General features: G+C 42.0%; 1 protein-coding gene across 1 annotated transcript; it reads right to left on the reverse strand.

Annotated features, from left to right (window-relative positions):
• Positions 1-6,542: 6,542 nt before the first annotated feature.
• Positions 6,543-10,787, reverse strand: LOC112576332 (somatostatin receptor type 2-like). Its single transcript, XM_025258702.1, has one exon. It carries the CDS (start codon positions 10,738-10,740, stop codon positions 9,427-9,429), a length of 1,314 nt encoding a protein of 437 aa, XP_025114487.1. The 5' UTR covers positions 10,741-10,787; the 3' UTR covers positions 6,543-9,426.
• Between the last annotated feature and the right edge of the window lie 217 nt (positions 10,788-11,004).

Here is an 11,004-nt window from a genome sequence, read left to right on the forward strand (position 1 = left end):
GATGTATTTAAAGACCTAAGGGAGAGTCTAACATTTAAAGCACTTCAGGGCAACATTTGTTGTTGATCAGCTTCATTTAGCTTTTTAAAAATTCCCGTCCGTTTGCATCACGTGACCAGACTAGGAGCAAGTTTGTCCCTGCAACACCATGTCTGTGTGTTGGAGAAGTGCTGTTCAGAAGATCACGAGCACCATGTTAGGCAGAGAAGCTCATAAATAATGCTCAGTATCAGCGAGGTGCAATGTGTGAGGGCAGACTTGTGTGACAGGAATATTCACAACTTCAAAGGAAGCAATAAACAGGAATCGAAGCACGTGACCTGTCTGGTGATTTCACACGAGCGCCATCGTGCGTGCCATGACTTGGTTACAATGTAGTCAGGGTGTAGCTGGGTAGACAGGGTCGGGTAGAATGTGAACGGACGAACAGGATGACCATCCAGTCTCTGATATTGGGAAAGTGTCGAACTTGGGAATGTTGCATTTTCATGTTCATTAAAATCAGCTTTGACATCCGGGGACCTTGTACCTGTACCCGTATCCACTAGCTATGTGGCTGATACCTAGAAGTTAGCTTCCGACATTCTATTGCTAACATGTTAGCTGACTGTGAAGTGTTATCACCCAGCTTCCGTTACTCCACAGTCGGTCAAATAGGAGTTATCTTCACACACATGCAATCATTAGTTATTGTCGTTATCACGCTAGACATCGCTTCTACAACATCTGGGCAAACACCGGGCAGATAATCTGGTTTCTAACAATTAATCTGGTTTGTGGATTTATGAGGGCAGTGACCGCGGATGTAGGGTGAAGTGGATGCCTGGCTGGAGTCTGTTGTCTGGTTGACAACCCATTGGACAGCCTGCTGTTCCTTTACAGTCAGTGAGCTTTCTCTTGCCCCACTGCACCACTCAGCATCGCCTGGCGGGTGGCTTCCTGGTGGAGAGAGTGATGGGAGAGGCCGCAGGTGCTCTCATGCACGTGCACGTGTGTGTGTGAACAGATAGCCATGAGTGTGTGCAGTCCATGTTGTCTTCTCTCCGTACAACCTGCACTTCATCTGCTGTTGATTATCTCGCTGGTTGATTTGGGGTCACGTGGTTTCTGTCAGGTTACAGGTGGTCGTTACTGTCAGGATGGAGGAGTCTGCTGGTGCCGTGCATGGTTACAACTTGACTTTCGTTTACCCAATTGATCACTTAGTGGTAGATACAGCTTCTAGAAGCTACCAGCTCTGTTGACTTTAGTGGTGAAAGTCCTTACTCCCTTTCGGGGGAAAAGAAAACTATTTTTCTCTGATTTTCACGATTTCTAAAAATAATGCTGCAGGTGACTCAAAAGTCAACGGTCGTTGCTTCTATTTTGACCGTTTGTTACAGTTGACTATATGTAGACCAAACACACCCTCCAACACTCACACACATGCACACACGCCCGCAATTACACAATCACACAAGCTCTTCCTTCTTACCATTCTCTTTCTTCTCTATCTCTCTCTTTATATATATCTCTTTCTCTCTCACACACACTCTTCCATATTTAGCAAAAAGTTCGATGAAGCTTGGTGAACTATAATATTTAAATGTCATCAATCATAATAAGACGATCTCTTTGTGCATTAACAGTTTATTCATAAAATGAACGAAGAAACAGTGATCCAACATCAGTGAAAGTGATGCGAATATCACATAATAAAACACAGACATTAACAAGACAAAAGCAGGAGACATGTTGGCAATAATCGTCCAAAGCTAAATTCAGTCGCAACACTAACTCCATAGCAAATTGCAAGAAGTCTGGAACTTGTTTGATGAAGTTGTCTGATAATGGATAGTTAGGAGAAGACAGAAAAAGTGAGAGAGGTAGTAATCTCGTCAGCAATTAATTTGCAAGATAGCTTGTTATTTTTTGTAATTCAGGAGAAGCAACTTTTTTTTCAGTGTAACATATATTTTCACAAAAATAGTGCTCTTACCAGGAAGCTAGCAAAAGGTGATACAGGTACGAGTCTTCCATTGTTTGTCAGCAATAATTATGTACAGCAGGACATGTCTAGACACAGTCTACCACTCACACTTCACAAGCCCCAGAACCAACTACTGGCTGAGATTTTTTGTTTTTGCATTGAATACTTAACATCTTTCCATACAGTTAATCAAATTTGCAGTTTTATATGTTGTTAAGATGCTGTCTGCCTCCATAGGTCACGTGCCCGGAGTGACTGTTGGCAGATTGTACAATGAATTCTACTGCTAATTGCAGCGACCTCTACTGTTGCTGCTACAGCGACCGGCAATAATGTTCATGATATTTGCATTATATTATATATCAGTATAAGCAACCACCGAACGAAACTCATATGCACAACAGAAATATGAAGAATTTCAGACTGTTCGTGTATAAATGAAACAACACGATGTTCCGTCTAGAATATTTTTTTTGATTATTCAGTACAATCATAAAGACATAAAACGTGACAGGAACTTTTTATTTTTTATGATTTTTCGTGCTGGGGTTCATTTGGAAAATTGACCTTGTGAAAATGGCAAACGTGAGTGGAGTGGTGAGGTGTTCAAGTGGACCTTACAAAAATGAATCTTATCAGAGCAAACCTTGTGCGAATGAATCCTACAAGAAATAGAATGACAATGAATGTTAGAAGAACGACCCTTGTGACAATGAAGTTATAAAAGTGAATCAAGAAAAATTTGCAGTTATTTAAAAATTGTCGTTTATATAATAATCATCAATCATAGCCATAAATCGAGTTTTAATTTGAAAAAAATGTCAGCAGTAAAATGTTTGCTGCTGAACCACATCTGCAAGAGGAGTTAAAATTTCTAGAATTAACAGAATTGGGCAGACGAGATGTGTTTGTCACCGACACATTATTGAAATAACTGGTTTCATCCGTAATAAAACGAACACAAAAAGTTTCATTTAAAACATGGGTAGGGGTGCAACATATATGTCCATCACAAATGTATAACATCACCAACATGTATGTACATACAAATGTTACCTCCGTCTTTTGCCGATGCGATCAAATGTCAAAGCATAGGTCACGTGATCAATTACATTAAAAGCATCTGAAAAGACACAGATAAACCAATGCCATAAAAGCAGCTCTGGTCAAATAAAATGTGAAGGTATTTACATGAACAGAGTTTAGTCAAACAAAAGTGAAGCCAAAACGACAAGAATGAAACCCAAACGCACATTCCCCAACGAAGTTGAAACATTTAACCCGTCATGTCCGATGACAAAAGTGTTTACTTAGCCGACAGAAAATGGCAAGAAGGGTGATAATAACAGAGTCCATCATGATTCCAGAGTAACCACTAGTAACCAGTGTTTGTCGTATCTGATTTTTCTGAACTGCATTATTGTCAGAAGTTGGTCGCAGTATGATGTCAATGTTTGAGCTTCCCTCCGACAGTCAGACATACAAGGTTTCCACTAAATGAACATCCTGAGAGGCTCGTGGCAAGACTATTCAAACATTCGTCTCCTTTTTTTGTTTGGAAGCTGATACCTTAGTCAGTATTCATCTTATAATTATATAGAGAACTTGTTTTCAGAAGCCGAGGACACCGGGAACTCACTGACTTTCTTTATTCGTCTATCAAAAAGTCCATAGGATATATTCTGTGTGTCTTAAATCGACTTAATTGAAAATTACAATGAAAGTAATACCTGGACTATGAAATACAATGGGAAGTCACTGTTGGGGAAGTCCGGAGCCTGGAGCAGTATTAAAGCATCATGAGTGACTTTATTTGAGGGTCTTTCATGGACGAGGAGCGTGGGCGGCTCCTTTGAATGCCATCAGATGCAGACCCTAGAGGTGGACTGATTGTCTAGAGGTTCCAGTGTCCCTAGAGCAGTAGGTAGTAAGCAAAGGTTAAGTAACTTTGAAATACGTGTACTCTTCTAGTTGTTTGCTACAGAGCCTGGTGGTCCAGCTGTTTAGAAGAAAGTCCTTGGTTTGAATCATGTGAACAGATGTAAGCAGATGTCCTTCTGTCCCTATCCTGCTTTATCTCATTGCATCATTAGTGAAGGTGCACGGGAGAGGTGAACTCCACACTCGCTGCCTTCGACACTATCCTTACGATCACTAATCTTTGAGATCCTTTACTAATACCTGTGAAAATGCTTTGCTGAAACTTCCTAAAGGTGTTGGGAAACATTCATCCCCTCCACCCAGACTCGTGGCCAGACAAGCTGTTGTACTGTCAAATAAAGAACCAAGAAAGCATTGAGCTGTTCAGCTTGTTATTACTCTCATCTTTCTGTATATTGTCCTCCTCACTGTTTATATGACATTTAGAGCACACATCAAATACAGGTGCACCCACTAGCTGATTTATTATTTAAACATTACACATACACACAAGACGCACGCACTCAAACACATACACTCACTTTCCACGCATAAAAATTCATTGGAAGATAACTGTGGGTGGAGAGAGGTTTGTGAAAGTTTACAAGTTTACAAAGCGGCGGAAAATAATCTGAATTTGTGTATTCTGAACAATCTTGTTTACTCGCTCTTAGTAAATAATGTTTATTTCTAGTCCCGGGAGTACATGTGCATCACCTTCGCTCCAAGTCGTTAGTCCCCTCACCGTTTTCTTTTCGACAGTAAGCACTAACAAATGTCATTTGAAAACAATAAAACAGCAACACCAATGGCAATGAGCATCACAGACGGCACACAGCTGTGGAGGTGGGGAGGACCAAGCAAATCCCGCAGACGCTGGGGAGGATCATCACGATGGACAGACTGATTGTACAGAGAACACCACAACACTAGTCCAGCTTGGTATCATGCCTTCCGATATAGTTAATATAATTGAAAATAGCAAACTATGTGGGAGTACTTTGTGTTCAGTATATGACTGCTAAATGTTTTGCATAATTGAAGCTGGAGAACTGTTTAATTTTAATGGACATAGACATCACCAAAGAGACGAAACTACTGTAAAGAACACAGGCCAGACATGAAAACATATAATATTATATATATAACACCTTTTACATATCACAAATAATATTCCTAGGATCATCAGATTTTTCAGTAAAATTGTCTCTTCTACACGACATACCAACAGTTTCACAACCACTATCTCACATTCTTGAAGGAAGGTGGGTAGTGTGCGTGAGGAGGTTGTCAGTGTGTTTGTGTGTGTGTAGATTATGCTCTTCCGCCCGCTCATGCCTACAGCGAGAAAAGCAGTGAAGTTTCGTTTTCTCTCCCCAAGAAAGAAAAAAAAATAAAGAAAACCACATCCAGCTGAAATAATAAAGAAAAGAGATAGAATCCCCATCACAACTCCCATTTTCTGACTCCAAGAACAAGTCGGGTCATCAGTTACGGAAGCGTTCTTTATACGAATCGCCCTCAGGAGAGAAAGAGCAGCAAAGCACTGGAGGATGTTGGGAGGGGAGAAGGAAAGTGAAATGAAATGAAATGTACACATTGACCCTGGACCACGAGTACAAAGCCAAGTACATTGATGAACTCCGACCTCCAGCCAGGATGTCATGCGGGGGAAACGGTCGGACAGGCTGGGGGGTCCTCCATGGCAGTCACTCGGTGCCTCAAGGGAAACTCGTGGCAGTCGAGGACATTCTTCCTGTTGAGACAACGGTGACAGCCACACATCACTCATGGATACAGAGATGTGGTGCGGCCAGTTCTTGTTGTTAGCTTGGGTTAGTTATATACATGCCGTAGCTTTGTTGTTTTAATGTTTCTTCTACCTTATAAAAATATTTTAACTGACACTTGACAAAATGATAAAAATGTATGATGAAATGATACATCAGCAACAAAATGTTCAGCAAACTGATATATTAGCAACAAAAGATATCACAGTAAGTAGTAACTAAGATCTTTGGTGATTATGTGGCCACATCATCCACGCTCATATAAATAGTTTCAATGAATACATACAAACAAAACTTTATCTGTATAACATCGCTTTTTTTACAGGAAAACAGTAAATATAGTAAACTTGATTTGATGATCATTAGTTATCATGTTAACAGTAATCATATTTCTAAAACTTTTTAAACTGAATGATAGGGTTTACTGTTTATTTAAGTAGCTAAAATGGTGATATACAAGAAATGATAAAGTAATAGAAACATTTAGAAATAGCGAAAAGATAAAGTCGCTGAAATAATATTCAAATAATCTCTTAATACATCAGTTTTGTCATTCAGTATAATAAAACAAAGTAGTTATTTTTGTGTTTTAAAGAGTATATGTGAATTCCATCATTAACTTGATCAAAGTGATTTAACTGGGCAAGACAAGTACAATAATGCGGGCAACTTGTGAATAAATATATAAATATACAGAATATATATATATTGATGGGCAGAGGCAATACAGAAGAAGAATTTCTGCAGCAAACTAAGAATCAGACGAGAGGAAACACCAAAGACCACACCGTGCATAGACTACCATCAGCAAACCCCACCACCACCACCACCACCACGACCACCACGACCAACACGACCTCCCCCACAAGGCAGCCCTCGGACATTGAGGAACAACAACTAAACAATCAGCTCAGCAAGGTCAGACATGAGGACATGGAGGAGAGAAGATGAGGAGAGGAAGAGGGGGACTGTAAGCTTAAGGCAGTTAGTGCCCCTAACACACGAGTTATCCCGCTTAGTTCCTTCCTTCCCAATTACTTTCTTTAATGTCTAGCCTGTTCGTGTTGCGCCTGCTCACATCACTGGTCAGAGATGATGATTCTGTTTCACTTGCGAGGACTTTAAGGGCTGGGACTTTACCCACGAAAACAGTAGAATGTTTATTGTGGAATACTAAGTATGGAAACATTGCAAACAAGTAGGAAAAGAAAGAAAGAAGGAACATTTAAAACATAAAAATAAAAAAGACAACAAATTAGGAAGCGTGGGATATAACGAGGAAATAGAAGGTAGAAGCCAGTAATGAAGAAACAGAGAATAAAGAAAAGGTCTGTATAAAGTAACTGCTAGACATAATTTTGAACATGAAGCAAATCTCTTGTGTTTTAGTGCGACATACATTTTTAAACACTTGTCATTGCAATTTCCATTCTAGTCTACAAGTAATTCAATAAAAAGTCATCAAGCTTCAACTTGTCCATATCTGTCAACAATACTATATTTTTACGATTTTCTTGACTGACACGACTGACAAAAACAAATAAAATGGCAGTGGACGAGGCAGCCAGTGACACAAATAAACATAGAGATTGATTAACATAGACATTGGTTAACAGGATCACTGAATGTTTCAGGCAAGAGTCTGCAGGTCAATATATTTGTTATGTAGCCACATTTGTGTATCACTACCACTTTGTATCGCCACATTCTCTATCTTATTGACAAATAAACAAAGTCTGATACATGGTGAGACACAATAAACCTTTGACCACTTTACGACTTGTTAAACTAATTTTCTTGACCTGCTTCACTTCAGGACATCTGTTTTGTGTAGCTTTTTCTCAGATATACATATATGCAAAAGGTTTAAAAATGTTGAAGATATACATACAGAATACTAACATGCACACATACATATGTACACAGAGGCGCACGCATATATTTCATTATCTTTGTCGCCGCCATTTAGATAATTAAAGTCCTCAGGCATTTAGAATAATGAATCAATTAATCACTAGTGTCTTGATTGAAGAGTTCACAGACTTTTCCCGATCTCGCTTGTCTCCAGGGCTTACTGGATGACACTACCATAGGGGTTCGCCTCCATTGTCTTGAGGGACAGTGAGGGACAATGATTTTTATGGACGACAACCTGATTAAATCGTGAAAGATGTTAGCAGAATTAAACTCGTGTAATTTGATTTGAGAGGTGGACACTACATTACAGAATGTTTGTCGTCTGTCACTGCTACAGGAAGTCTGCTGGTGGTTCTCCCCACAGTCAGTCTTGCGACATCGGAGCTGACTCCAAAGAAAGTTATCTAAGCCTGTCCTTTACCGCTGTTCACTCCCGCCTGGCCTGAATAATTTTTTTTTATTTACAGTAAACAATCTTCGTCATCAAGCGTAAAACTATTGTGTTCTTGTCCAATGGAATCTGCGTTTTATTTTCTATTCTTTCCTTTAATATGAAGACATCGTACTGTGCGCCATCTGCCTTGTACAATACTGCGGCCCTCCTGTAATCGGTGATTGGTTCTTGCCATCGCTAATGTTAATAAAGGGGAACCATGCTCAGATAGTTGGGTTCACTCCCTTCCCTCCATCGTTTCCAATCCCCCAAACCATCAGGTGTAAGAGTCGTCTCTGAACACGTGATACAAAATTCGTGTTACATAGTATGATTCGCCATGTGTATACCTCTGTGATGTCCTCGTCAAGATAATGAAGTCTAAGGACAGCTCGTCACGTGACTGTTCCCTTCATCCTCTTTCCTCGTCGTCACTCTCGTCTGTCTGACCTCACTTCCCAGGGTCAGCGTCTTTTGTCCGCATGTCCTCTTGTGGTTGCTTAGCTACAGTGAGAGGTGCAGGACACTCAATGCCATGTTGTTGTTGTTGTTGTTAATGTTGCTGCTGTTGTTGTTGTTGTCTTTTCTGATGACTTTTCACACGGCGACATTCGGAGAACTGACAGCTGGGTTAGCTCGCGACTGAGTCACACAAAGAGGACTGTGGTGAGGTCTTTTCCTTTGTGACACTTGTCACACTTGTCACAGTGAATAGAATGTTGTTCTTGTGACCTCACGGATCATCGCTGTTGTCATCAGAGGCACAACCTCTTTATGTTGCTATTTGTTGTTGTGGTTCGTTTCGCTTATGAATTAACAAGTGCATTCTAGATTATTTTGCAATATTTGCCTCTGACCATTTCTTTGCCGGTGGATTTTTCCTTTGCTGGTCTGAGCCAGATGTGAGATTTGTTCTCTTTTAACTAACACGATGAAAATTCACTGTTTACCTTCTTTTGTTCTTTCGCCTAAAGCCTATTAAAACAATGGTTCATTTATAGTTACTATGCAGACGCCGGAACTAGACAGCTGTGCTTAGAGCAAGGGTTTTGTCTGGCCATTAGAGAAGTTGTTTATTATCCGTTTTCAAAGCGACCACAGGTTTTGTATTCTATTGTGAGACAGTGGTAGCAAACACATCCTGTTTTCATGTCATAGAGTAACTCTTAAAAAACTGATTTTACTGAAAACATCCTGCCTACTGAAATCAGTGTCACAAAGTAAACAAGCACAGCTTTGATTGTTAAGATTAGCACGTGGAAAATGCGGGTGGAGCAGCCACCAGAGAAGATCCCCTCCCCAAAGCATCTGCCACGCCAACTCTCTGCACCCAGTCAGTCCATCTACCACCCACGAGCATCACAAGAACACCGGTGGGTGTCAGGTCTCTACACCAGCTACACCACACACAGCAAGAGAATCACAAGACTACGGGAGGCTTGAGGAATCCCTGGTCGTCCTGGAAGGTCTTTCCGGTGAAGTCGTCCAGGAACGGTGGACTGGGTGGCGTTGCTGCAGTGGGCATCAACGGAGATCCCACAGTGCATCTTGCTGCCGTTGTTGTCGAAGGCGGACAGCTCCAGGCGCTCCTCAGTGGTGGCGGCGCAGCACTTGGTGTACGTCTGACTATTCTTGGGGAACATGCTGTTCTCGTTGCCTAGCGACTTGTTGACCTCCTTGGGCGAGACGCACTTGAAGGCTTTAATGAAGCTCTTCCGGAAGTTGTCGCTGAGGAAGGCGTACAGCACGGGGTTGAGCATGCTGTTGGCAAAGGTTAGCACGGTGAAGCCGTTGAAGAGGATAATCTGCCATATCTTCAGCGACTCTTTCTCGTGCAGGAGGAAGGTGATGTAAACTTGAAAAGTCCAGTACGGCAGCCAGCAAACAACGTAGACTGAAATGACGGTCAGCACCAGGCGGGTGACCCGACGGTTGGACTTTTTCTTCTCCTTGGACTTCTTTGTCGGCCCGACCTTGCCCAGTCGCAGCACCACGAGGACATAGAAGACGCCGATGAGAGACACTGGGATGGCAAAGCCCAAGATGAAGCTGTACCAGATGAAGGCTTTGTCGGCAGGGATAGGTTGGCCCTCCGGCCAGACGATGGTGCAGGTGTACCGCTCCTCCGTTCTGTTGAACTGCAGAACAGTGTTAGAGTAGAGTATTACCGGCAGCATGACACAGAAGGACACGGACCAGATGCCGAGACAAAGGAACAGTGCGATGCGTGTGGTTCGGTACTTCATGGAGCGGATAGGATGACACACGGCCAGGTAGCGGTCAGCGCTCATCACCGCCAGCGTGAAGACACCAGTGAACAGGTTGATGGAGAAGAGGACGAAGTAGATCTTGCACATGGCGAAGCCGAACACCCAGTGCTTGAGGATGCTGGTGGTCGTCAGGAAGGGAAGGCTGACGATGAAGAGCGCGTCGGAGATGGCGAGGTTGAGGATGTACATGTTGGTGACAGTCTTCATCTTGGCGTAGCGCAGGACCACGTAGATGACGAGACCGTTGCCCAGCCAGCCGAGGAGGAAGACAAGAATGTAGCAGACGGCGCAGAACCATGTCAGGGCTTTCTCCATCGTCTCGAAGCTCGGGAACGAAAAGTTGCTGGTGTTGGTGGGTAGCGTGACGTCATCGCAGTACTCTAGCACGTCGGTTGAGTTGCCGTTGTCGTTGAATGGAATATATTCTCTTCTGGCAGCCATTGTTTTTTTTCAAATATCCGTTGTCACTGTCGACGTTGAGGATGTCGTAGAGCTATGTTCCATACAACAGAAAGATAACGGAAGTTTTATTTCAGAGGGAATAATCACAACAATGACACACACAGACAATCACACACACAAACACCAAATTAAATCTTCCTCTCACACGTCTTACCTACTGTACTGCCCAAAATAAGACAAATACTTGTAAGTATATACAACCATGTCTGTAACCACTTAGTACTTCAAACATCAAACTCCTTG

The sequence above is a fragment of the Pomacea canaliculata genome, linkage group LG1, assembly GCF_003073045.1.
Source record: "Pomacea canaliculata isolate SZHN2017 linkage group LG1, ASM307304v1, whole genome shotgun sequence".
NCBI lineage: Eukaryota > Metazoa > Mollusca > Gastropoda > Architaenioglossa > Ampullariidae > Pomacea > Pomacea canaliculata.

What these genes read in the sequence shown, in the direction of transcription:
- LOC112576332 (XM_025258702.1), bottom strand. Translation starts at nt 10,740, where the DNA reads ATGGCTGCCAGAAGAGAATATATTCCATTCAACGACAACGGCAACTCA.